Here is a 27,605-nt window from a genome sequence, read left to right as displayed (position 1 = left end):
GACTCTGTGACCATAAATGAAACCACACTCAAAAAGGTGTTCTTTTTGAGTCGGACACAGTGCCTACTGTGCTAAGGAGGTATCTTAGTGTTCTTTAATATTAGAAATAAAATTGTCAGGTTGGGACTTTAATAATTTTCTATGTCATCTCTCTGAAGTTTCCTAATGTTTTTCTAGTTAAAAGAACAAAACCAGGGGCGCCTGCGTGGCTCCGTCGGTTAAGCGTCCCACTTCGTCTCAGGTCATGATCTCGCGGTCCCTGGGTTCGAGCCCCGCGTCGGGCTCTGTGCTGACAGCTCGGAGCCTGGAGCCTGTTTCGGATTCTGTGTCTCCCTCTCTCTCTGCTCCTCCCCTGTTCATGCTCTCTCTCTCTCTCTCTCTGTCTGTCTCAAAAATAAATAAATGTTAAAAAAAATTAAAAAAGAACAAAACCAGTCTACTCTCAACAAAAGCTTGATAACTCTCTCTAAAGCTGACCTAGACAGATTGCATCTACACGTGCTGCTTCCATAAGCTGTGGCTGTGAAATAGGATGACCAATATCAAAAACAAGATATCATGGCCCCTTTTTAAGAAACAACTACCACAGTTATGGGTGTAATATAAAGGAGATTTTTAAAAAATCAGTGATACCTCTTGTATGCAATATGATTTACATTCTAATGGGGGAGATCTACATTAAAAGAAAACAAGCAGCCGAGGGGAACCTATAAGTACTATTACCGGTCTAGATATCAAGTGCTATGTTTATTTAGACCTGTCGTGGGCTGGAGTAATCAGGATAAGATAGGGGAAGGAACTGGTTCTTGAAGGATGGCCAGGATTCCAAGAAGTAGAGAGAATAAAAGGATATTATAAGTAATCAGAAAGAAGCATGAAGGAACCTAAGAGACTGATCCCTAGGCTGTCGAGGGACAGATAAAACTTATTAATTACATAAGTGAATTGAGAAAGGTTACACAGCTAGGCAATGGGCATCAAAACTAGAATTGGAGTTTTTAGAATTCCAACTCTAGGCTCTGACAGTGGGTATTAACAACTTTGAAGCAGAGTATTTGAGGGACTACCAGTAAGTTTGTACAGTAATGTACGTACTTCCAAGAGAATTGGGGGATTTTCAATCTTTTCTATGGGTCCTGGAATGCAACCCATAATGCTTAGGTATGGCTACTAGGTGGTTTCTCCTGCGTTGATTTTGTTTTGTTTTTGCTCTCAAATTTGCTTTTCAAAAAAAATTTTTAAAAATGTTTATTTTTGAGAGAGAGACACACACACAGCATGAGAGGGGAAGAGGCGGAGAAAGAGGGAGACACAGAATCTGAAGCAAGCTCCAGCCTCTGAGCTGTCAGCACAGAGCCTGATGCAGGATAGAACTCACAAACCCTGAGATCACGAGCTGAGCTGCAGCTGGACGCTTAACAGACCCACCCAAGCGCCCCTTAAATTTGCTCTATATTGCAGTTATTGCACATGTGCACTGTTTTAGTGTTCCTATACTGACTGGACTCTGTTCAGAGCCATATTGGTGAGGAAGGGCGCCCCAATTTCCTTCCACTTTGGGTTTGGTGGTTACCAAACCATGGAAGAGAATTGGCTCTCCGCAGCCACCGTCCGTTTGGTAACGTCCGATCCAATCAGGACTCCGCGGGAAGGGGCGGGACTGAGAGGCGCGCGCGGTGCTTCTTGCTGTATCTGCAGTGGTTGCTTTTGGCATGGAGGAGATTTATGCTAAGTTTGTGTCTCAGAAAATCAGCAAAACCCGGTGGCGACCGGTACCTCCGGGGAGCCTGCAGACCGCCGAGACCTTCGCTACGGGCTCTTGGGACAATGAGGTACCTCCATTCCCGGGCAGGAAGTTCCTCCCTCCCTCCGTCTCTCCTGGAACCGCGCCGTCCGCGTTGAGCGCGCGAACTCTCGGCTTCTAGCTTCTCTCTCCTTCTCCCTCCCCCGAGTTCGTGTCTGAGGCTCGGTTGTCGGGTACCTCAGCCATCGATGGTGTGCTTGAGCCTCGAATCTCTTGTGCTTTGAAGTATCACCTTACCATTTGTCTGAGATGCTTTTAAAGCAAGGTTGCTTGAAAGCAATACAAATTTTAATTTTCGAGAGTTTGACGTTTATTTCATCTCAAGGGAAAACTTTATGCTTTACAGGAAAATTATGTTTCGCTGTGGTCTATTGGAGATTTTGGGAACGTTGACTCTGATGGAGGATTTGAAGGAGAACATCAGTTATTGTGTGATATCAAACACCACGGTGATGTCATGGATTTACAAGTAAGTCTTTGTAATATCGAAAAGCTAACTTAAAAAACTGAGAGTAATTAGATATCTAAAGGACCTTAAAGTTTGTCTAGTTTCATTCCGGCTTTACAGGAAACTGAGTTCTCTATAGGTTATGATTTGCCAACATTGTATAGCCACTTAATAGCAGAATCAGAACTGGGGAAGGGGGTGCAGATTTCATCTCAGTTTTCGTTTTAATCTTGATTTGTTTAATTAGTTGTCCATCTATTTGCCACACGTTATTTTGGGAACTTTACATAAGTGTAATGTAATTTTCATCACATGTTTGTGAATCAAGTGTTCTTTGTCACTAAGTGACAAATACTGTGCAAGGCACTTTGTATGGTTTTGCTTTTTGAATTCTTATCACAACCCCCTAAGTGGAGATTACTTCTTCCATTTTATTTTATTTTTTAATTTTTTTTCAACGTTTTTTATTTATTTTTGGGACAGAGAGAGACAGAGCATGAACGGGGGAGGGGCAGAGAGAGAGGGAGACACAGAATCGGAAACAGGCTCCAGGCTCCGAGCCATCAGCCCAGAGCCTGACGCGGGGCTCGAACTCACGGACCGCGAGATCGTGACCTGGCTGAAGTCGGACGCTTAACCGACTGCGCCACCCAGGCGCCCCTTAAAGGTGTACCAAGGCTTAGAGAACTTAACTTGGCTAATGTCTCAAAGCCAGTAAAGTAGAGGGAATGGAATTAGTAAGTTTTCAAATCCTGATCTGTAGGACTTCAAACTCCCTGCATTTTCTTCTATAGAAAGCTACCTGACTCTGAGAATGATTATTGTCTAAACCTGTCTGGTAGCAGTCCAAAATTAAATCAGTTATAGGCAAAGGAGTTTAGGGGGAAAAATTGTTATTTATTGTTCATGAAAATCCTCTTGTTTGAATAGTGGTTTTTACTTTCAGACCCATCATCACATTTTATTTGTTTAGCATTTATAGGCTCGTTGCGTCTTAAAATTGTTATGCTAGTAATTGGGTTAACCAAATGGGCTTCCTCCTTATCAATATTTCTGAATCTGTAACAAGCAGGAATTTTCTATTTAGTTTTTTGACCAGGAAAGAATTGTAGCTGCTTCATCAACAGGATGTGTAACAGTTTTCCTTCACCATCCTAATAACCAGGTAAAGAATTTTTGCTTGAAAACTGAATTTGTATTTTAATTATTTTTAGAAGGGCCTAAACAGGACTGTATTTAATAATGACACAAATAAGTTTCATACTCCCAAAATATGGAGTGGGAGGTAATCATATTACCTGTGTTTTAGTAGGCTAAGTCTAGAACCAGGTTTGTGTCAGCCTTTACTGAAATTGGTTATCTCTTAAATTCTGGTAGTCCTGACCTATCAGTATATTATTCTGGCAAGTAATTTTCCTATAATTTTCTCTTTTAAGTTGCTATTCTGATCTGTCAAAGAAAGAAAGAGCACCTTCTAGCTCAGGTATCATGAGAACAGGAACAGCTACTTTGCTTCTGTGAATAGAACCTTGGTTTTAATTGGAGAGGATAGACTATAGGAAGACTTGACATTTTTTTCAATACCTTGTGTATTAAAAGTCTGAATACTGACCTTCAGAGCATAATGGTAGGGCAGTCCTTTAAAATAGTCCCATGTGGGGGCACCTGGGTGGCTCAGTTGGTTAAGCATCTGACTCTTGGTTTCATCTCAGATCATGATCTCATGGTTTGTGGATTTGAGGCCTGCATTGAGCTCTTCATTGACAGCGTGGAGCCTGCTTGGGATCCTCTCTCTCTCTCTCTCTCTCTCTCTCTCTCTCTCTCTCTCTCTCTGTCTCTCTCCTCTCTCTGTCTCTCTCTCTCCTCCCCTCCCTCCCCCCTCCCCCTCTGCCCTCCCTCACTTGCTCTTCTGTCTCTCTCTAAAAATAAATAAACTTTTGGGGCGCCTGGGTGGCTCAGTCGGTGAAGCGTCCGGCTTCAGCTCAGGTCACGATCTCACGGTCCGTGAGTTCGAGCCCCGCGTCGGGCTCTGGGCTGATGGCTCAGAGCCTGGAGCCTGCTTCCGATTCTGTGTCTCCCTCTCTCTCTGCCCCTCCCCCGTTCATGCTCTGTCTCTCTCTGTCTCAAAAATAAATAAATGTTAAAAAAAAAAAAATTAAAAAAAAATAAATAAAAATAAACTTTTAAATAAATACATAAATAAGATAAAATAGCCCCATATCTAGTAATGGTTTTAAGTTGCTGGAAAAGAGTGTTTGTTTAGATTTTCAGGTTAATAAAGGTCATTTTCCAAATAAATACGCTTAGTAAATATAAGACCCAGATCTTTTTAAGTAGTTTTCTTAATGAGGCCACTTAGAAAATGCTATAGAGGTTTATTTCTCAGATGTTGGCTAATTCCCTTAAGAATTTAGAGTTGCTTTTGAGCACATAACTCTCTGGGGTGTCTGTCTGACTCAGTACAGCATGTGACTCTTGACCTTGGGAGTGTAGGTTCAAGCCCCACATTAGGTATAGAGATTACTTTAAAAAAATAAAATCTTTAAAAAAAAATGACATAACTAAAACCATATCTTTAATTTGAGATATTTGAGATACAGTAAAACTGGTTTGGGAGCGTAATTCGTTTTGGAAACAGTTGTAGTCCAAAGCACTTGTGTATCAAAGCAGATTTCCCCATAAGAAATAATGGAAACTGAGATGATTCATTCCACAACCCAAAAATACATAAAAATGATTACAATACTGTAATATAATACAAAATAATAAAATTAATACAAAATATAAAGAAAAATAAATGAACCTACACTTACCTTTGAAAACCTTTGTGGCTGGTGTGAGGGAGACAAGAGAGAGGAGCATTATTGTGTAGGATAACTTTCACTAACAGAATCACTGCTATCTGTTGGCTCAATGAAATCTTTTTCTTTTTGTGCAACTTTAACAAGAAACCTATTCAATGATGTAGAATGAAGCAAAGCATTCCTAAGCTTACTCTTGTATGAAAAAGTAAAGGACTGTCCATAGATGCTTTGAAGTGACAAAAAATACCCTAGTGCCAGTTTGTGGGCACCTTCCAGCATTCTGAAAAATCACTGATTTTCTGCCAAACACCATGGCCTGAAACCAAGCATTTGAGCACGGAAGACAATCACCCACAATCCTGCGCCTCAGGCACGCGTGCAAGAGAGAAGAACCGTTGGCTTAGTTGTGATCATGGGACATTTGGCGTCCTGTATTACTCGTATTGCAAGACAACACTCGTTTATCAAGTTAAAATTTATTAGAAATGTTTGTCACGGGGAACACTCACAGAACGCAGAACAAGTTACTACTTACCCAAGGTTCTACTGTATTATTGAGTAACATTGTTTTTTAATTTAACCCAGTGTACACAGAGCTTTGATGAAAGTAGTTTCTAAGCTTTAGTACTCAGAAATACAAAGGAAAAAGGAGAAAGTTACTCTTTTTCTAGAAGGGTGTGAGACAGAATTTTAAAATAGTCTTTATTCAGGGGAAAGTGCTAGTTTTTAGGGCTTTGCTTTGATTAATCGTATTCCCACTTCTGACACCTAGACTCTGTCAGTCAGCCAGCAGTGGACCACAGCTCACTACCACACAGGTCCCGGCAGTCCTTCCCGTAGCAGTGCGCCATGCACGGGCGTTGTGTGCGACAACCCAGAAATTGTTACAGTTGGAGAAGATGGTCGAATAAATCTCTTCAGAGCTGATCACAAGGAGGCTGTAAGAACCATAGGTAAGAAAAATCCTATTTTGGGGCACCTGGGTGGCTCAGTCAGTTAAGTGTCTGACTTCAGCTCAGGTCATGATCTCACAGTTTGTGAGTTGCCCTGTGTTGGGCTCTGTGCTGACAGCTCAGAGCCTGGAGCCTGCTTTGGATTCTGCGTTTCTGCCTCTCTTTACCCCTCTCATGCTCATGCTCTGTCTCTCCCTGTCTCTCAATAATAAATAAACTTTTAAGTTTTTAATAAGTTATTAACATATATTTTAATATATTAATTGTTAATTATAGCATATTAAGCAACTACCATGTGCTAAGTAAACACAATGCTGTGTTTGAAGGATGTAAAAATGTACAAAGTTTTTTTTGTTTTTTTTTACATTTTGTTAATAACTTATTTGTTTTAATTTATATCCAAGTTAGTTAGCATATAGTGCAACAATGATTTCAGGAGTAGATTCCTTAATGCCCCATACCCATTTAGCCTATCCACCCTCCCACACCCCTCCAGCAACTCTCTATTTGTTCTATTATATTTAAGAGTCTCTTATGTTTTGTCCCCCTCCCTGTTTTTATATTATTTTTGCTTCCCTTCCCTATGTTCATCTGTTTTGTGTCTTAAAGTCCTCATATGAGTGAAGTCATATTATATTTGTCTTTCTCTAACTAAATTCACTTAGCATCATACTCTCTATTTCCATCCATGTTGTTACAGATGGCAAGATTTCATTCTTTTTGATTGGCGAGTAATACCCCATTGTATATAGGGGCACCTGGGTGGCTCAGTCGGTTAAGCGTCTGACTTCAGCTCAGGTGATGATCTCGCGGTCCGTGGGTTCGAGCCCCGCTCCGGGCTCTGGGCTGATGGCTCAGAGTCTAGAGCCTGCTTCGGATTCTGTGTGTCCCTCTCTCTCTGCCCCTCCCCCGTTCATGCTCTGTCTCTCTCTGTCTCAAAAATAAATGAACGTTAAAAAAAAAATTTTTTTTTTTTTTTTTAAATCCTCCATTGTATGTATATACCACATCTTCTTTATCCATTCATCCATAGATGGACATTTGGGCTCTTTCCATACTTTGGCTATTGTTGATAGTGCTGCTATAAACGTTGGGGTGCATGTGCCCCTTTGAAACAGCACACCTGTATCCCTTGGACAACAAAGTAAGATCTCTTTACAAGATGATAGGTCGATAAGGCACATATGAATGAGTGACTACAAAGAAAAAATAAACTTTTGGTTTTTTGCTTTGTTTGGTTTGGTTTGGCTGGAGGAGATTACCAAGTAAAGACTTGAGGAGCAAGTGGCAATTAATTTAAACTAGGTTCTAAGCCACAAATATTACCGAAAGATGGCACACCAGACAAAGGGAGTAATGTGGGGACAGGATAAGTCCATTGAGAGAATGACAAAAAGTGTAGTTTAGCCCAACTTTAGATACTACTATAGGAGAGGTGACACATGAAAAAATGCTCCACATCACTCATCATCAGGGAAATACAAATCAAAGCCACAGCGAGATACCGCCTCACACCTGAATTCACAAGAAACGTGAATTGGGACCGGGTTGTGAAGTCTAATGTGCAGCTGCAGAGGTTACATTTTGTTAGGTGGACACCTAGAGAGCCATTGAAACTTTTTGAGCAAGGGGATGTTATCCTCCCTGTCGTGCTTTAGAAGGATTATTCTAGTACAGTAATTCTCAACTATGCTTCACGTAGACTTGCCTGATGAGAGTTTCAACAACCCACCGCCCGAGACCTGAATCAGAACTTCCGTGGACTGAGCCCATGAATCAGTTGTGTTGTTTATCATTCTTTTGAGTTCTGAGGTATACTTATTTAACTGTTAAGGACGATTGCCTGGAGTTTGGAGGAGTATCACAAAAGTATATGCTAAATTTTTTTTTTTTTTTCAACATTTTTTATTTATTTTTGGACAGAGAGAGACAGAGCATGAACGGGGGAGGGGCAGAGAGAGAGGGAGACACAGAATCTGAAACAGGCTCCAGGCTCCGAGCCATCAGCCCAGAGCCTGATGCGGGGCTCGAACTCACGGACCGCGAGATCGTGACCTGGCTGAAGTCGGACGCTTAACCGACTGCGCCACCCAGGCGCCCCAAAAGTATATGCTAAATTATGTGATATAAACTTAAACACTCTAGGAAAAGGAAAAGGAAAAGGACCAGTATACCAGTCTGGAAGGACTTCATGGAGAAGAGAGTTGATGAAACAAAAGATAAATTGATTTTTTTTTTTTTTTTTTTAAGATTCTATTTTTAAGTAATCTCTACACCCAGCATGGGGCTTAAACTTATAACCTTGAGATCAAGAGTTGCACGCTCTACCAAGTGAGCCAGCCAGGTGCCCCTAAGGATGAACAGATTTGAGATGAGTCAGCCAGATGACACAAGTTCAGAATGAACTCTATAGGAAGGCTTCTATAGGAAGCCCTGAGGTTTGGAGTTGCTGGCTTAACCACTAGTGGAAGGTATAAAATTGGATAGAGAGGAACTTGAAATCTGTCTCAGCAATGGAGGGTAATAATCTAAAGTGGAATAGAGAAATATGTCAAAACTCAGCCCTTTATGCAGAAAACAGATGTTTTATGAGTGATACCATTTTTCTATCAAAGGAGAGTCTATTTTAATGTATATATTACTGTTTCTTTTTACTATAGAAATTAAACTGATTCATTTAAAAGTTCACTTGTAATAGTTCAATTAATAGAAGGAATGTGATTTAAGATTTTCCTGGAAAAAAAGGACTTCTTAACAGGCACTACTGTTTTCTTAATTTGTAGACAACGCAGATAGCAGTACGCTCCATGCTGTAACCTTCCTTCGAACTCCTGAGATTCTTACAGTAAATTCAATTGGGCAGTTAAAAATATGGGATTTCAGAAAACAAGGAAATGAGCCCTCTCAGATACTATCACTGTAAGTTTTCATTTGTGATGTCAGTAGTGTAATACATAGTTAACGTTTGATTGTTTATAGCAACTGACTTTAAATTTTTTTAGTGTTTATTTTTGAGAGAGAGAGAGAGAGAGAGAGATTGAGCATGAGCCGGGGAGGGGCAGAGAGAGGAAGACACAAAATCCCAAGCAGGCTCCAGGCTCTGAGCTTTCAGCACAGAACCTGACATGGGGTCCGAAATCACAAGCTGCGAGATCATGTCCTGAGCTGAAGTCGGATGCTTAACCGACTGAGCACCCAGCTGCCCCGTAGTAACTGATTTTAAACAATATTGTATTCAATTGCATTTGAAGAGAGAATGATCACTAATTAAATTTGATAAAGCAAGTATAATTTGATGGGCTTGGGATTCCTGTGCTGCATTTAGTAAATATTTTTGTATTGATTCAGAGCCTTTATCTCTTTGAAGTTTGTATCATTTAATGGGGAATTTATTTTTGCTCAACAATTGATGCTACTGATAGTAACTATAAAAAAAAAATACAATCCAAGATATTTTTTTCTGAGCAAAAATCCCCTATGTGTGCTATTTTCTCTAAGAATATAGAGTGTGTTGGGGCACCTGGGTGGCTCAGTCGGTTCAGGTCATGATCTTGCAGTTATTGAGTTTGAGCCCCGCATGGGGCTCTCTGCTGACCGCTCAGAGCCTGGAGCCTGTTTCAGATTCTGCCTGTCCCTCCCTCTCTGCCTCTCTCCCACTCATGCTCTGTCTCTCTCTCAAAAATAAATAAACATTAAAAAAAAAAAGAATAGTCAAACCATAAGAGACTCTTAGATACAGAGTACAAATGAAGATTGATGGGGGGCAGGGGGAGAGAGGAAAATGGGTGATGGGCATTGAGGAGGGCACTTGTTGGGATGAGCACTGGGTGTTGTATATAAGCGATGAACCATAAGAATCCACCCCCAAAACCAAGAGCACCCTGTACACACTGTATGTTAGTCAATTTGACAATAAATTATATTTAAAAAATAAATAAAAATAAAATGTCTGAAAAAAATAAAATGCACTTTTCATTTTAAAAAATTAGAAAAGAGGAATATAGAATGTGTCAAACTGAAAAAGTAATTGTATAAACAAAATATTAAATAAGGTAGAAGTAAACACTGTTCTGTTTAGTTGACACATAATGTTTCTAAAATGCCAAGAAATGGAAATATGTTTGCACATCTTACCATCAGATGATCTTGCTCCTTATGTCTCCAAATTGTAGAGAGAATAAATTACTTTGGCCTTTAATTCCCTCCCAGAGTTCTAGTATTTGGAAACATATTTAATACACTCAATTTTTGGACACAATTTAACTTCAACCGGTGGCTCAGGCCACAGAGGCCATCATTTAGTTACTAGAGGGAAACATGTTTTCATGGATCGTGCAAAGATAAATTCTACTTGACAGCATGTTTGATGTCATTGTATCTCCCACAAAAGGACTGGTGACCGAGTGCCCCTCCACTGTGTTGATAGACATCCCAACCAGCAGCATGTGGTAGCCACCGGTGGCCAGGATGGAATGCTGAGTATTTGGGATGTTAGACAAGGTACTATGCCTGTGTCTCTGCTGAAAGCTCACGAAGCTGAAAGTAAGTGCTATGGAGATGCACAAGTTTTTGTTGGGTACTAATGTAGGCAGCTTTCTGTAACGATACATATGGATCATTTTACGTTGTAGCTTTTGGCTGCATTGTATAAATGTGTAATAATTAATCACTTTTCATTTGACGTTTAGGTCCTTCAACATATGTTTTCAATATTCAAAACCACAGTGATTATTCTTACATGTTCATCTTTATGCCCTTATTTTCTTCGGGTAATTCTTTAGAAGTAGAATCAATGACCCATAATGTTTGCATAATTAAAAATTTTTTTTTTTTCAACATTTTTTATTTATTTTTGGGACAGAGAGAGACAGAGCATGAACAGGGGAGGGGCAGAGAGAGAGGGAGACACAGAATCGGAAACAGGCTCCAGGCTCCGAGCCATCAGCCCAGAGCCCGACGCGGGGCTCGAACTCACGGACCGCGAGATCGTGACCTGGGTGAAGTCGGACGCTTAGCTGACTGCGCCACCCAGGCGCCCCTGTTTGCATAATTTTAAAGTTGCAATACATGTTATCAAACTGTTATACATAAAGATAATACCAGTTTATATTGCCATACTCATACAGTTTATATTGCCTATGAGAGGATGCCCTTTTCCCATGCAAATGTAGGCCATCATTATTAATATTTGCTAATCTGTGTGTTCTTCAATTTTTTGTTGTACCTGTTTTGTTTTTTAAAAAGAGCGGTAGATAGAGGATCTTGTCTTTTTTTTGTTGTTCATCTTTTGATTTTGGTGGGGAGTTGACTGCATAGAAATTTTTCGTTTTATCACCATCTTTGATACCATGACTGGGTTACAGTTTTAAATTCTGACTTGAGAGGTTTCTATTAAGCCCTACTTGAGTAAAAGTACAAAAGAACAAACACACCAATATTGCAACTTCTCAGTTTAAGTATCACATTATTACCTTGGAAAGATAAATGACTTTTAAGTTTATATTCAAGAAGCAAATAAAAGGATAGAATTATTTTGCCTCTTCTAATTATAACCATGCCCAGGAAAAAAAAAAGAAATAAAAAGAAAAAGGTTATGTCCTCACAGAATCTGATGTTGACTAAGCCAGTGGTAGTAAAATTACAGACTTTCAGATCTCTTCTTCGAGCCCCTTTTTTAACTGCTAGACTGCATTGCTGAGCAATATACAGAAATGTAGTAGATTGTGATGTATTCTTTTGATTCATCCTGACTCTTGGCTAGAAAGGAAATATGATGTTAGTATAGAGGTTTGTTTTCCATTTTGAAAATAAATAGTTAAGAATCTAGGTTTGTACATTCTGCTTCTGGCTCTACAGGCTGTTTCGTTTCACTGTGTCTTAATGAAACAGTATCAATGTATTTTACATAGGAATTTGCCCAGAACATGCTTTCCTGAAGAAGGTGAGCTTTTTATGTTCTGTGGCATGATGCTTAATTGTGGTAACGGTCAGAATGAGAATTGCCAGGTTGCAAGTATGTGCCTTATAATAACTTTATATGCTATGCCCTGGGCACCTTCTATGCTGTCTCTTTAAGCTTCTAATCCAGAATCACTGAACTCTTGTTCACACTACCTGTTTTATCTGCACACTGCAGATAATTTCCTAAGGCATCCTGGCCAGTCATTGGCTCCCATTTGTCTTTTGACACAGGAAGTTCTCTTAAAGTTTTAGAACTTGAGGGGTCCTAAATCCCAGATTGGCCTCTTCATAGCCCTCCATCTGAAACTGAGTCCAGATTCTGGGAACATTGCTAGGAGCTAGTTGCTATTTCTGTGATATATACCAGAATTATCCGGAATCCTGACATGAAGCAAAGTTGAAATTCATTTGCATATTACTTTTATGGTCTTCTCTCTCAGTCTTTCCAGTAATAGAACCTTCATATGTTAATGACACAAGCATTAAAAATAAGAGAATTTACAATTAAAATACTTTTAGGGGCGCCTGGGTGGCGCAGTCGGTTGGGCGTCCGACTTCACCCAGGTCACGATCTCGCGGTCCGTGAGTTCGAGCCCCGCGTCGGGCTCTGGGCTGATGGCTCCGAGCCTGGAGCCTGTTTCCGATTCTGTGTCTCCCTCTCTCTCTGCCCCTCCTCCGTTCATGCTTTGTCTCTCTCTGTCCCAAAAATAAATAAACGTTGAAAAAAAAAAATACGTTTAGAATTCTCCCATTGTCATACTTTTCCATAAAAAGATGTAATAGGTTGGGGCACCTGGGTGACTCTGTTAAGTGTCCAACTCATGATTTCAGCTCAGGTCATGATCTGGAGGTTTGTGGGATCAAAGACCCACACTGGGCTCTGCACTGACAGCGAGAAGCCTGCTTGGGATTCTCTCTCTTCCTTGCTCTCTGCCCCTCCCTGAGATGTGTGTGCGTGGGTTCTCTCTCTCTCTCTCTCTCTCTCTCTCTCTCTCTCTCTCAATAAATAAACATTAAAAAAATGTAATAGGTCAAATGGTTAGCCTTTATTTTCATTCATTTGCTGGCCCAATACACAAGTAGATTTACTTGGCTTCTTTATCCTATCTACATGTTATAGCCATTTGGAGAATTATATATTGTGTCTTTTCTTTAATTCTGAAGCCTTTGATTTTTATCACACACTTGGGGGTTGAAGGTATGTGGTGGAGTTCATGGAAGATGATGCATAGAGACTGGGTTTTAAAGTTCAACCAATCTGCACAGGAATTAGCTTCTTGGTTCTTATCTTTTAGTGTGGGAAGTTCACTTTCACCCATCCAACCCAGATCATCTATTTACTTGTTCTGAGGATGGATCCCTCTGGCATTGGGACGCCTCCACAGATGTACCTGAAAAATCATCACTGTTTAACCAAGGTAAAAGGGTTTAATGAAGATTCTTGTGTGTAATTTTGTTATAGTTTCAAATACCATATTAGAAATTCTCAGATTTTTAACGTTAAAGGATGACAGAATGTTTCCATTCTTCTGCCTCAGGGTAAATTCTAGTATCAGGGCTTGAAATCTGTCAGCTGCTTACTGCTGTACTGCTGATGACCACAAATGCCAGAAACTGGCTAACTTCGCACAGCCAGAGGTTTTCATGCTACGTTTCTGAGACTGTCCATTAAATAATCAACAGAAAGACAGTCAAAATCTGCCTTGCCTAACGACTTCAAATCTGATATCCATATTGTCCCATGGAAATGCGAGCAGTTAATACCACTGAATGTGCATTTGGTCAAAAATGGTGATGTGTGATAATGGATTTATCACTTTGTTATTCTGAGAATAAAGTTTAAATCCTAGCCTTTTAACAATATCAGAATTTCAGATGTTTCCTAATACAAAATTGGTCTTGAAAGCTGTTTTCCCCTTCTCTTTTCTTCTCCCACAGGAGGAAGAAGTAGCACTTTTTTGTCTCACAGCATTAGTAACCAGGCTAATGTTCACCAGTCTCTTATAAGCTCCTGGCTCAGCACTGATCCTGCAAAAGACCGTATTGAAATCACAAGCTTGCTTCCCAGCAGGACTTTGTCTGTAAACAGTTTGGATGTTTTAGGTCCTTGTCTTGTTTGTGGAACTGATGCAGAAGCAATTTATGTTACTAGACAACTTTTTTCATGAAAATACTGTAGTTACATGATTTCAGGTAAAGCATATAGTTAGCCTTTTGAATTACCACTTCTATGCATATTTTTATGATTGGAAAATGTGAAATTGGCAGAGGAAGCTTCAGTCACCTATTGTTGATGTTGATGACCAGCGTTGGTTTTTGTCAGTTGAACGTTCCCCTCATAGTCGTAGAGTCTGATAGATGACTGGTGAGAAGAGAATTGGAACATGTAGAAGAATATTAGAGGGATCCTTTTGCTGATGTAGACCCTGCCTTCAAACAGGCCGTTCTGGACAGCTCGTGGACCCAGCTCTTCATTTTTGATGTTGTGAGACTTAATATTCTCAGACCACCAACAGGTTCCTGTCCTTTTTATTGACAGTGTGAGGGATATGCCCCTCCTTGGTGGCACTAGCCAATGTTGATGTTTATCCTTTATATTGTAGATATTTTCTTCAGCCCTTCCACATTTTCTTTCCTTAATAAGTTTAATAAACTTCTTCATAAAGAATTGAATAGAACAAAAATGACAATTTTTTTGTAGTGTTCACATTTTTTTAAAGGAAAGTGTTATGACAGGTTAGAGTAGGTTTGAACAGAACTATATCAACTGCTTAGACCCAACTTCATTTTTCTTGAAAAAAGTACATTTTTCCTAAGGATTTTTACTTTTGTTTAGTTTTACAACGTTGTTCAAAATTGCCAAACTGGACATTGTGCAATGAAACAGAATTTGACATTGATAAGTGATCCAACTTCCAAACTGAAATTTGAAGATCACGTGTATAAGACTAGTATGATGATGTGATAAAAGATGTCTTTACTCTTTTGATGTCTTTGTCCTTATCTACAGTGCTAATGATGACCTAACTTGTAGTGTTTTCTTTTGTTTGTTTTGAATATAGTTGACAAAATGTTCCATTAGTTTCAGGTTAATGTGTAGTGCCTAAAGACAATTTAGTAACTTTGTCTTTTCAAAGTTTGTTAAATTAAATGTGTTATTGAACATCAAGACCTTAATGACAAATCACTGCTATTAAGCTCTTGGAGCATGTATTCATTTACTTTATTTATAATTCCAGTGGTAGTAATTATGGTAAAGTTTTGTTTTTCTGTCCTAATAAATATTTTCAATTTTTTAATGCCACCTTACCTCAGGGCTTTTGGTTTGGGGTTTTTTGTCAACATTTTTAAATGGAATACATAAATGTAATCCACTTTTATATATATTTGTCTCAAAAATATTTGATATAATTAGTAACTTGAATTGCAAAGAATCAGAAGAAAATGTTGCCATAGGAATTTTTAATGTTTATAGTTTTATTTCTGAGGCTAATTTTTAAGATTTTCTGTCATTACAGAAGTAATTCATTACAGGAAAAAAAAGGCAAAAGAAAATTGTAAGTGCTTATAATGTTAAACAGAGACAATCCATAGTCTTTTCATTCCCTTTTCCGTCCATCAATGTGTGTGTAATTTGTTAAAAATGAGATATATCATGTTATATTTATCGAAATACATTCCCCGGCAGTAATCACATGGTTTCCATAATAACAACAGAGCTATTAATTTTCCGTTGACTATTTCCCTTTATGTAAATATCTTGCTGCAGCCCAAATCTCAGTGTCCCTTTCTTTACCCTCCAGGCATTCTCCCATCCAGCAGGCTACCACACGTGCTCTGAGTGGGCCCTGAGTTGATATCCCTCTTGGAGGACTAGCTCCTGGGCCCACATTTTTCATGCACAGTGAGTGGTAAGCTTGCTGTGCCTTTGCTTTCCTCTGCATTACAGGCTGCTAAAAAGTTGAAAGGATTCATGTATGTTGCTAGTACCATTCTCTTGTTTCCAGCAGCAATATATGCAATTTCCCTAGATTGTTATAGTAAATAATTGATAGAGGGAGGGAGCCAGATGTGTAGGCTTAGAACACTAGCTTGGGCTGGAAACAAGTTTCAAGGTTGAATCTTTGCTTTGTTTTAAGAGTATCTGTAACCATGAGTAAAAGAAAGTATATTTGAACAGTGATACATTTCCTATCAACTGAGGGGTTCTCAGATTTAATAAGAAACATAAGCTTTATGTAGTATAAATAAAAACCCTAATTTATAAATTTGTTCATTGTCACTGCCTGTATTCACGAAGCTATAAAATAGTTTCTTTTGAAGGCCGCAGGATCTCAGAGGTGGAAGGTACCTTGGAGAGCATCTCTAACCTAAATTTAACTGTTACTTTCAGAGCATTCGTAACAAATTATCATCCAGCCTGCCCTTGACAATATACTGTGATAAAGTTTCCTATTTCCCAATGCAGTCTCTCCTCACTTGGACAGCTCTTATTGATGTAGCCTTATGGCAGGGTTTTAGTGTATGGATGGAATAGAAAACAATCCTGTAAAAAAAAAAAAGGTAAGAGTCATGTTATTGTGGGTTAATGAAACAATCATGTGATCCTACTGTGAGATAGCCAATCACCAATCAATTGACTGAATTTGCATCATGTTGGGGTGCTTTAGTATAAGGTTTCACTAAATAAATTCATTTTCATATACTTAACTGAAACCTGGCTTTCGTTTGTCTTCCTGGGAGCCACAAAAAAATGTAATCTTTCATCAGATATTCAGGTATTCAGGACTACATACCCTACCTTGTTGGGGTAAACTTTTTTAATCTCTTCAATGGTTTCTAATGGGCAAAGCATTTCTTCCCAGTATTTCTTGTCCTTGGCTAAATCCTAACCCTTCCAAACTCCTTTTTGATGTCATATTCTCAAGAAAGCCTTCCCTGGCTTCAGACAAAAATCATACTCTGCTTTAAGAGCCTGTGCTGTGCTTGCAGCTGTATTAGCAGCCAGTGTCTATTGGATGGACCACATGCTCGAGAACAGGGCATGTTGTATTAACAGCGTTTAATACAATGTCTGGTCCATGGCAAACACTGAATCGGTGCAGAGTGAGCTGAACTAACCTCACAATCGTGTTTTCCTTTGGAAAAAATACTTCCATTTGCCAAAGACCATCATTAAAGTGTGACTTGCAAATGAACACTTTCCCGGGTGGTGTCTGCCTTGCTCAGAGTCCGACAGAAATCTTAACCATCCTGGTTCTTGGTACAATATTCCTTTGTAATGCTGTCTTAGCTTATTTTCACTATTCTGATGTTTGTTCAGTTAGACTGCTGACTAGTTGAACTTAAACCGTTAGCCTTTTTTACACGTCTATTATACTATGCTTCCCCTATTCTTGAATTAATGTCGATGACTTTGATCCTTACTAGAGGTCAATCCCTGTTCTACAAAGACAAATCTTATTTCCGTAGAGGAAAGAACTAACAATCTCTTTTGAATGTTTTCAGCAGAAGCTGATGATTTCCAGAGTTGCTTGTAATGTTCTACAGTCTCCCCCATTGGTTAGGAGATAGGATAAATGTACTGAAGTGCATAGGCCTACTCCTTGAGTCCTCCCAATTATCAGTGACACGTGAATCATTGGTATTTGGCTACAGTTACTGAAATCTTTATAAGCCAACCTAATTTACTGACATTCAGCCCCATTTATTTATCTTGTTTCACAGAGTTGCTGTGGAGAAACATAGCTATCCCATCAAAAATGTTGCAAAGTTGAAAAATTCCTTTTCCTTTGTAACACTGCTATTTCATAGTATTGTGGAAACATCCTTTTAGTAATCCATTCTAGAATCTTGTCCATGAAGAATACCACGTTCATTAGCGTATAGTTCATATCAAGGCTTCATTTAAGCTTATGGTAACAATATGATACCTAGCCCAGACTAGTTACATGGTCTGAAGCAGTAGCAATGCTCTAGTTTTACAGATAAGAAACCTGGGGATGTCTGAAGCAAGTATCCAAACTATTGACAAGCAAGTATTCAAACTATTTCATCAGTATCTTCTGAACCACCATGTTAAGTGGCAATGTACAAAACTATCAGCTACACTATCTTAGCATCAAAACAGTTCCAACATTTTGCTGTATTAGGTGTACAAGGAGTGAAAAAACCACAGGGTGGGGGTGAGCAGGGAGAAGTAGAATGACTAAACTACAGCCAATTAGGTAAAAATTTTTAATTAAAAGTAAACTAATGTTCGGGGCTCCTGGGTGGCTCAATCAGTTAAGCATCCGACTTGAGCTCAGGTCATGATCTCATGGTTTGTGGGTTCAAGCCCTGCATAAGGCTCTCTGCTGTCCATGCAGAGCCCACTTCAGATCCTCTCATCCTCTCTCTCTGCCCCTCCCCTGCTTGCACTCTCTCAAAAATAAACATTTAGGGGCGCCTGGGTGGCTCAGTCGGTTGAGCGGCCGACTTCGGCTCAGGTCATGATCTCGCGGTCTGTGGGTTCGAGCCCCGCGTCAGGCTCTGTGCTGACCGCTGAGAGCCTGGAGCCTGTTTCAGATTCTGTGCCCCCTCTCTCTGACCCTCCCCCGTTTGTGCTCTGTCTCTCTGTCTCAAAAATTAATAAAAAAAAAAATAATAATAAATAAATAAACATTTAAAAAATTATTTAAATAAAGTAAAAAAGATAAACTAATGTTCAGTTCTAAACTGTCATAACTAGACTTTGGGGGTCAGTAGCTGACGACAGACTAGCCTAACACAGACATCAGAAATGCATCAGCTGTTCAAGCCCCATGTGGGACTCTGCTGGAGCCTGCTTCAGATTCTGTCTCCCTCTTTCTCCCCCTCCCCCACTTGTGCTCTGTCTCTCTCCCTCTCTCAAAAATGAACACATGTGAAAAAAAGTAGAAATGCATTAGCTGTCAAAAAATTTTTGTGCAGGCCACGGACATAAGAAGCTAAACTGTAATTAATACTAAACTGGTGGGGCGCCTGGGTGGCTCAGTTGGTTAAGCGTCCAACTTTAGCTCAGGTCATGAACTCACAGTTCGTGGGTTTGAGCCCCACGTCGGGCTCTGTGCTGACAGCTCAGAGCCTGGAGCCTGCTTCAGATTCTGTGCCTCCCTCTCTGTCTACCCCTCCCCTACTCATGCTCTGTCCCTCTCAAAAATAAACATAAAAGAAATTTTTTTAACTGTAAAATAATAGCTGCAATTCGTAAAAACACAGATTTTCCACCTTCATAGTACAGAATGAACTTAAATTTTAAAATTTCTTAGCAAGACACGTCCTACAAGCAATGATACTCCAGCAGCAATAAGCACACAGAGAACCCAGATTTGGTTTCTAATACCATTCTCCAGTTGTAGGAGCAAGGACTCCTTGGAGGGACAGGAATCTATAAGGTAGCTTAAAACATCTTGTACTGTCAGAAAGTAAGGAAATTTTGGGGCACCTGGTTGGCTCAGTCGAGCATCAAATTCTTGACTTCCACCCAGTCATGATCCCACAGCTGTGGGATCTGGCCTTGAGTCAAGCTCCGTGCTGAGCATGGAGCCCGCTTGGGATTCTCTCTCTTCTCTCTGCCCCTCCCCAGCTTATGCTCTCTCTGTCTCTCTCAAAATAAATAAACTTTTTTTTTTTTTTTAAGTAAGGAAGTTCTTTTAAGAAACACTTGTAAAAGCCTATAATGATGGCAGAAGGAGGGTATGTCAAAGGGACATAGCCAATTCAACTGGAAGAGCTCCCAATAGCCAAAGCTGGAACAATTTGATCAACAAAATAAATAAAATACTCAAACCATAAAATAAGTATTCATGACTCCACATTGACGTGAATGTTTTTAAAAAATGAGTGAAGAGACCAATCTTCTCAGACTTCAAACTAATTTATGTGGATTCTCTGCTGGGAAAGAAGTAGAATGCAATTCTCCATCTCTTGAGTGTGGGCAGCTCATAGTCTAGAGCCTTCCCCTAAGACTGAGTTTCTGGGAGGGCTTATGCCCTCAGGGCCACATTGCTCTTTAGACTTCTTCCTTGTTTGCTGCCCCTGATCCTGCAATCACCCAAGCATGAAAACTGGCCCCTACCTCTGTTGATGAAAACAAAATGAAACCCCAAATCCTCATTTCCATGAAGCATTGAGAAGTCCAGTAGGCTGTAGCTGGACCAAGGGTTTTTCATCACAATACAAAGCCCTTCAAATGAATGGTAGGTATTGCCATTCAGAGACTTGCCACAGCCTTAGTATTTCCCTGCTTTTTCACCTCCACCCCCACCTTTCAGCCGTTTTTTTCATCTTGTGGATTGCTTCTTCTTTCCTAATCATCTCTTCTCTCCTTTCCCTCCTCTTCTCTCCCCACTACTTCACTGGAATTAAATCTCCTAGTACCAGATAGAGCACTTCACTGAGCCCCTTGAATTATCTAGGAAACTTCCCCAAAACAGTAGTTTATGGAGATACTCGCCTTTAGGCTTACAACTGAAGAGCTTTTGGGCACCTGGGTGGACCAGTCAGTTAAACATCCAACTTCAGCTCAGGTCGTGATCCACAGTTTGTGGGGTCAGGCCCTGTGTTGCACTCTGTGCTGATAGCTCAGAGCTTGGAACCTGCTTTGGATTCTGTCTGTCCCTCTCTCGGCCTCTCCCTCGCTTGTGCACGCTCTCTCTCAAAAATAAATAAGCTTTTTTTTTTTTTTTTTTTAAATTGAAGAGCTTAAGTGAAGAAGTTCCCTGGATGAGTGACAAAGGTGACAAGATTTGGGAGGCAGTATGCTTTTTCAGATATATAATCCTGAAAAGGACAAGAAGTCCTGTGAACATATTAAATTCATTTAAATTTTTTTTAATGTTTACTTTTTGAGAGAGCATGAGCAGGGGAAGAGCAGGCAGAGAGGGAGACAGAATCCAAAGCAGGCTCCAGGCTCCGAGCTGTCAGCATAGAGCCCAAGTGGGGCTCAAACTCACAAACTATGAGATCATGACCTGAGACAAAGTCAGACCCTTAACTGACTGAGCCCCCCAGGTACCCCAACATTCATGGAAGTTTGAGGTTGAAAGGATCCCCAAAGCTTACTTAGTCCTGCAGGTGAAGAAAGTAAGACCTAGGGCTATTATGTGACCCACTTTGGGTCATGCCCTGTATCTTTTACAAACTCTGTGCTTGTAGATTTTCTTTTTTTTTTTTTTTAAGATTATTTATTTTGAAAGAAAGAGCATGTGCACGCAAGCAGGGGAGGGGCAGAGAGAGAGAGAGAGAGAATCCCAAACTCAGGCATGTGGGGCTCAAACCACAGACCATGAGATCATAGCCTGAGCTGAAATCAAGAGTCGGATGCTTAATCCAGGTGCCCCAAGTGCTTGTAAAGTGCTCTTAGAATGGAATCTTTTCCTTTTTTTTTTTTCGTTTATTTATTTTGAGAGAAAGAGAGAGAGCACGAGTGTGAGCAGAGGGGCAGAGAGAGAGGGAGAGAGAGAATCCCAAGTCAGCTCAGAGCTGTCAGCACAGTCTGATGCCGGGCTGGATCTCACCAACCCCTGAGTCTGACACTTAACCAACTGAGTCACCAAGTTGCCCTGGAATCTTTTCCTTTTTTTTTTTTTTAATTAATGTTTCTATTTATTTTTGAAGCTGTCTCGAGAGAGAGACAGAGTATGAGTGTGGGAGGAACAGAGAGAGAGGGAAACACAGAATCCGAAGCAGGCTCCAGGCTCTAAGCGGTCAGCACAGAGCCTGATGCGGGGCTCGAACCCACGAACTGTGATCTCATGCCCTGAGCGGAAGTCAGACGCCTAACCGACTGAGCCACCCAGGCACCCCTGGAATCCTTTCTTTTAATAGAAGTTTTCACATTTGAACTTTAGGATACAGTGGCCAGTAACTAATTTAACATCAGAAAAATAAGTCTTTAATCCTAAAACAATTTTAATAGTCTCTATTAGAAAAATGAAAGATGTTGAGGGATGCCTGGCGGGATCAGTCAGTGGAGTCTGCAACTCTTCCAGGGTTGTGAGTTTCAGGCCCATATCGGGTGTAGAGATTACTTCAAAAATAAAATCTTAGATGTTTGCAAATATTAACCATATATTTTCTAGAGGCAGATTTGACAAAAGCACTCTTTACAAAGGGTAGATGGTACCTTCAGACATCACAAACCCAATGATCTCATCCCAAATTTCCAATTCAACAAGAAATACAAACCTCTTCTCGCAGTCACGTTATCCCAATCTTAACAATAATGACTTTTCTCATCCCCTGATTCGGTTGACAGGTTACAAATCTCCAAACTCTATTACTCTGCCTGGGTTCAAGAATATATTAATCTGATTCAGCAAATACTTAAACACGGACTCACTCGGGGAAAGAAAGAGTGCTAAGCAAAAATCAATCTATTTCAAAGCCTCTAGAAATCCCAATCCCTAGTGCCCACCCACAGCGAGGTTTCAGGGCAACTCATTGCTGCTTCCTTCTGAGAATTAAACTTCTGGAGACGCGCGTCTTGATTCTGGATCCGTGCACAGCAAGAGCTCAACTGGAAAAGAGAGACTGAAATAAATGAGCGGACTTCGGAGAGGACAAGCCTGATCCCACGAGCCAGGGAGAGTCACCGGGCCAGCGCCAGGCGGGGGCGACGCGGGGAGACACTCGCCAGCACGCTGAAGAGAGGACGACCGGCGGAGGGCGGGAGGCCGCAGGCGGCGCGCTGGCTGCTGGCGGCGGGGCGGACTGAAGCCCCCAGTCCTCGGCCCCCGCGCAAGCGACGCCGGGAAATGCCCACATCCGGGAAACCTGCGGCGGAGTGCGGCGGCGGCGACACCACCGAGTGGAAGGCAAAATGGCGGCGGCGGCGGTGGACTGGTGCTGAGGGGAGAGCCAGGTCCCCGCGACCCCCGCGACGGGCCGCGCTGGCCCGAGGCAGCCCCCCGGCGTCTGTCCCCGCCCTGCACCACCAGGGATATTTGGGGTCCCTGGGACGGGCTCCGGCCGCCTGGGCGCCAGCCCTCGGGCCCGTGGCCGCTGTCCAGGAGCCTCGCTTTCCCCTGCAGGTAGGTCTGGGGCTGGCGTAGCGGGTGGGGCGCACTCCTTCCTCCCGAGCCCGAGTTGGCGGGGCGGTGGCCGCCGGGGCCCACGCCCAGTCCTGCTGGCGGGGGTCCAGGGGCCGCTGCGGACGAGCGGGCCGGCCCGGCCCGGTGCGGGCCTGACTTGGCTGGTTGCATGGACCTGAGCTGAGCCCTGCCCTGGGGAAGCGAGGGTTGGCCGCGCCCGGGGCTGGCGGAAGAGCCGCAGGCACTCAGGCCTTGGAAGTGCAGGTTAGGTTGGGGAGAGCCTGATTTGCTGGAGGCCTTAGGCGGACTGTGTCTCCCACTTCCACCCCTATCCCCAGCACGGACTGGTCAGTGTTTAGGAAGGAAAGAAAGTGAAAGGTGGTTCTGAAACAAAATTGCAGTGAAAGAGCTGCGGTTCTTTGCATCCCAGAGGGACTCGATCCTGGATATACCTTGAAGAAAGCCCGGGAATTTCTGTCTCCAGTCCACTGTAATGTTAGCTTGCTGTTCATAGTTGGAAGGGGTAGGAGGGATGGAGAGATCTTTATGGAGTAGGAATGTGTGCATAAATAAAATGAAGGAAAGAAAATACAAGGAACGCTGTTTGTTGTAACTTCAAAAAGAACTTGGAGCGCAAAGAATGGCTCTCAGGTGATTTGAATTAACCCCTTTCTCTGACTTTGCCAGTTGAAAGTTTTCCAGGGGGTCAGAGTTTAATGTTTGTCGACCCATATGGTAATATGACTAAAAATATGTATTATTTTGTAGATGTTATTCCTAAAGCTGGTGAGACATAAGTAGACAAATATAGTCTCACACACAACTACGGTGTCATTCACCCGGAATCATGAAGCTTGTCAGGCCTTTATGGATTATTTATTGAAGATTAAAATTCTTTATCAGATTTCCTTCATGAGGAAGAAAAGGCAGGACATTATAATTGGAATGAATGTTCTCTGCTAAGATAGTTACATTTGTGATTTAAGTAAAGTTATTTCTTTCCTTTAATAAGCTGATAGGTAAAATGAGCTAGTTGATTCCCTAAGGCAGTGGAGGAATTTGACTGATTTCACACTAAAAGAAGTAGCATTGTGTTCCTCTGATCAGCTGCTACTGCTAGAAACTAGATCAAGGCCCTAGCTGGGGAAGGCGCATTCTTTCTATGTCTGACTATTCATTGACTACCCCCTGCCACTTTCCAAAAGCAAATAAAACATGCTTTTACTTTTTTTTTTTTTTTTTGTATGATCTGTGTTTTCTTCTGTAGGTTGCGTTTTTGTTTTTAATGCTAGTCCTTGTTATTCTATATAAATACAGCCTTGGAACAGATCCAACTATGGTTAGTTTTCATTCTAGATGTTGTATTTAGATTAGTGGCTTTTTGTAGACCATAAAGTTATGTAGTCACTGAACAACACTTTTATCAAGTAGAAATGGCAGTCATTTTTCAGCATAAGATAAATATAGTGATAGTTTTCACTTTTGATCAGCTAATTTATAGAATGCAAAGTGAAGAAAATGTCTTCAGTATAAGAGAATCTTAAATATTGCTGTCTAAACAACTGAGACTATATGCTGCCAAGAAAGAAAGAGTACATATTACTGTTGCTATTGTCAGAACTGACTCTGTCAAAGCACTGAGACAGGCCATCTTTTTTATAAACCTAATTCAACCCAAGGTAACACTTTGAAATCTTATTATGTAATGGTACCTGGTTTTTCCCTAAGATGGACAAAATATCAACAATATTTGTTTGGGTTTGCTGACATTTAGATGAAGATCTAAAGTTTCAAAGAAATGGAGGTTTTGTCTGTTCACTCTAGCTGATTTAAATGTTCCTTAAAAGAATGAGTGAGTCATGATCCCTGCCCTTAGGAAACTCAAGATGCAGGTTCTGATGAAAAGAGCTCTGAGACAGTTCAGGATGTGTGGATTCCATTTCTAGCGTGACCTCCAGCTGGCTGCATGAACTTGGGCCAGTTTATCTCTCTGGATGCATTTCCTTACCTGGAGTATATATGTTGAGGTATATATTTTTATATATATTGTATTTTATTCTGTGTGATATTTTATTCTCTGTGAATCTGTGATCTAATAGGAAAAATAAGACAAGTACAGGACTAGGACAAAAACATGTTTTATTTGACCATGCAAAGTTCAGGGAAGGATAAGAAATGGGCAGTTTAATGAAATCTTTGTGAAGAAGTCATTTGGTACCTTAAAGGTTGGGTATAATTTCAACAAGAAGAAATATGGCAGGGGCTCTCCCAAAAAGAATAAACAGTATAAGTAAGGACATGAAAGTAGAAAAGAAAAGGGGACAAGTTACCTGCTCTCAGGTAATTTGGCTTGGTTAGAGTATGATATGCTAGGGAGAGTCTAGGTAAGATAGTGGAAAGAGAGAAGATAACTGACATTTATTGAGTTGGGAATTTATTCTAAACATTTAACATGCACAGTTGACCCTTGAACAATACAGATTTGAAGTATGTGGGTCCACTTACACACAGATTTTTTTCAACAAATTATATTGGAAAACTTTTTGGAGATTTGCAACAATTTGAAAAAACTCACAGATGAACTTTATAACCTAGAAATACTGAAAAAAACTAAGAAAAAGCTAGGTAAGAATACAGAGTATAATACTTATACAAAATAAGTGTTAATTGTGTTTACATTATTAGGCGTCTGGTCAAGAGTAGGCTATTAGTAGTTAAGTTTGGGGGGAGTCAAAAGTTGTATTCAGATTTTAGACTGCATAGGGGGTTGCTGCACCTAACCCCCTGTGTTGTTCAAGGGTCAACTGGATTAAACTGTATTTTGAGCATTACATAGTGCTCAAAATAATTCTATTAGATAGGACCATTATTGCCCACATTTGAAGATGCAGAAACTGAGACATGGCTTGCCAAGATCACACAGTTAGTGGTAGAACTGGGATTTGTACCCTGCAGTTTGACTCCAGTTGTCTTTTTTTTTCCTTTCCTTTTTTTTTTTTTTTTAAGAAAGAGAGTAGTAGAGTGGGAGTGGGGAGGGGCTGAGGGGGGCAGCGAGAGAGAGAGAGAGAGAGAGAGAGAGAGAGAGAGAGAGAGAGAATCCCAAGCAGACTCCACACTCAGCACCAAGCTTGATGTAGAGCTTGATCCCAGGACTGTGGGATCACGACATGAGCTGAACTCGAGTCTGACACTCAACCCACTAAGCCTCCCAGGCACCCCTCCATTGCTTTTTAATCACTAAGTTAAAGGAATCATTGAAGTTCTGGAGTAAGGAATTGACATGATCAGAACTATTTATTGGAGAGATTAATCTGGCACCACCAGTGTAACATGAGTTGCTGGTAAGCTATTTTGCCTTGAAGAGTTCTTTTAAAAATTCTCTTTACCAGGGCACCTGGGTAGCTCAGTTAAGTGTCCAACTCTTGATTTCAGCTCAGGTCATGATCTCAGTGTGTGAGTTTGAGCTCCTCATTGGGCTTTGCACTATCAGAACTTGGGATTCTCACTCTCTCCCTCTCTCTCTGCCCCTCCCCCACTCACACTGTCTTTTTCTCTCTCTCAAAATAAATAAACTTAAAAAAATTCTCTTTACCAGGGGCGCTTGGGTGGCTCAGTCGGTTAAGCGTCCGACTTCGACTCAGGTCCTGATCTCACAGTTTGTGAGTTCGAGCCGTACATCAGGCTCTGTGCTGACGTCTCAGAGCCTGGAGCCTGCTTCGGATTCTGTGTCTCCTTCTCTCTCTGCCCCTCCAGCAACTTGTGCTCTGTCTCTCTCTGTCTCTTAAAAATAAATAAATGTAAAAAAAAAAAAATTTTTTTTTAAATTCTCTTTACCGATTATTAATCTGAATTTTCACAGTTGCTATTAACAAAGATTACTAAGATTTGTTAATGCCAGTGTTGACCATACCTTGTTTGGAAGAATTGTAAATTAATATACCTTTGTGGAAGGCAATTTGACACTGTCAGGATTTTATTTTATTTTTTGGCATATCTTTTCCTTTATTTTTTTTCCTTTTTAAAAAATTTTATTTCAGGAGCGCCTGGGTGGCTCATTCGGTTAAGCGTCCAACTCTGGATTTTGGCTCAGGTCATGATTTCATGGTTAGTGGGTTCAAGCCCCTGCATCCAGCTCTGTGCTGACAGTGCAGAGGCTGCTTGGGATTCTCTCTCTTCCTCTCTGCCCTTCCTCTACTCGTGTGAGTGTGCATACGTGCTCTCTCTCCCTCTCTCAAATAAACTTAAAAAAATTTTAATTTTCAACTCCAGTATCATTAACATACGGTGTTATGTTATAGATATACAATATAGTGATTCAAAAATGCCATACAGCACCCAGTGCTCATCACAGCAAGTGCACTCCTTAATCCCCGTTGGTTGTTTTACCCAACTCCCCTCTGGTAGCTATCAGTTTGTTTTCTATGGTGAAGAGTCTGTTTCTTGGTTTGTCCCACCCTTTTTTTGTTCCTTTTGCTTATTTGTTTTCGTTTCTTAAATTCCACATATAAGTGAAATATGGTATTTGTCTTTCTCTGGTGGACTTATTTCACTTAGCATTATACTGTCTAGCTACATTCATGT

At 40.8% G+C, this 27,605-nt stretch overlaps 2 protein-coding genes across 4 annotated transcripts in view; both read left to right on the top strand.

Annotated features, from left to right (window-relative positions):
- Positions 1–1,643: 1,643 nt before the first annotated feature.
- On the top strand, positions 1,644–16,680 carry NUP43 (nucleoporin 43). The gene is made up of 8 exons (XM_058735614.1): positions 1,644–1,832; positions 2,151–2,273; positions 3,340–3,417; positions 5,829–6,009; positions 8,793–8,928; positions 10,400–10,551; positions 13,266–13,388; positions 13,909–16,680. The coding sequence occupies exons 1-8, from the start codon at positions 1,713–1,715 to the stop codon at positions 14,136–14,138; spliced, it is 1,143 nt and encodes a 380-aa protein (XP_058591597.1). The 5' UTR covers positions 1,644–1,712; the 3' UTR covers positions 14,139–16,680.
- Positions 16,681–22,910: 6,230 nt separating this feature from the next.
- Positions 22,911–27,605, top strand: part of LATS1 (large tumor suppressor kinase 1) — a 53,796-nt gene continuing 49,101 nt past the window's right edge. For all 3 annotated transcript variants that reach the window (XR_009263394.1, XM_058735612.1, XM_058735613.1), the window contains exon 1: positions 22,911–23,024. The gene's annotated coding sequence lies outside the window, so the exon portion shown is untranslated. The remainder of the gene's footprint in view (positions 23,025–27,605) is intronic.

The sequence above is a fragment of the Neofelis nebulosa genome, chromosome 6, assembly GCF_028018385.1.
Source record: "Neofelis nebulosa isolate mNeoNeb1 chromosome 6, mNeoNeb1.pri, whole genome shotgun sequence".
Taxonomy (NCBI): Eukaryota; Metazoa; Chordata; class Mammalia; order Carnivora; family Felidae; genus Neofelis; species Neofelis nebulosa.
Note: the sequence above shows the minus strand (reverse complement) of the source record. Positions and strands in the feature narration are given on the sequence as shown.

Coding starts and splice junctions, on each gene's coding strand:
- NUP43 (XM_058735614.1), top strand. CDS start 1,713: ATGGAGGAGATTTATGCTAAGTTTGTGTCTCAGAAAATCAGCAAAACC. Junction 1,833..2,150: donor CGGGCTCTTGGGACAATGAG/GTACCTCCATTC, acceptor TATGCTTTACAG/GAAAATTATGTTTCGCTGTG. Junction 6,010..8,792: donor GGAGGCTGTAAGAACCATAG/GTAAGAAAAATC, acceptor CTTAATTTGTAG/ACAACGCAGATAGCAGTACG.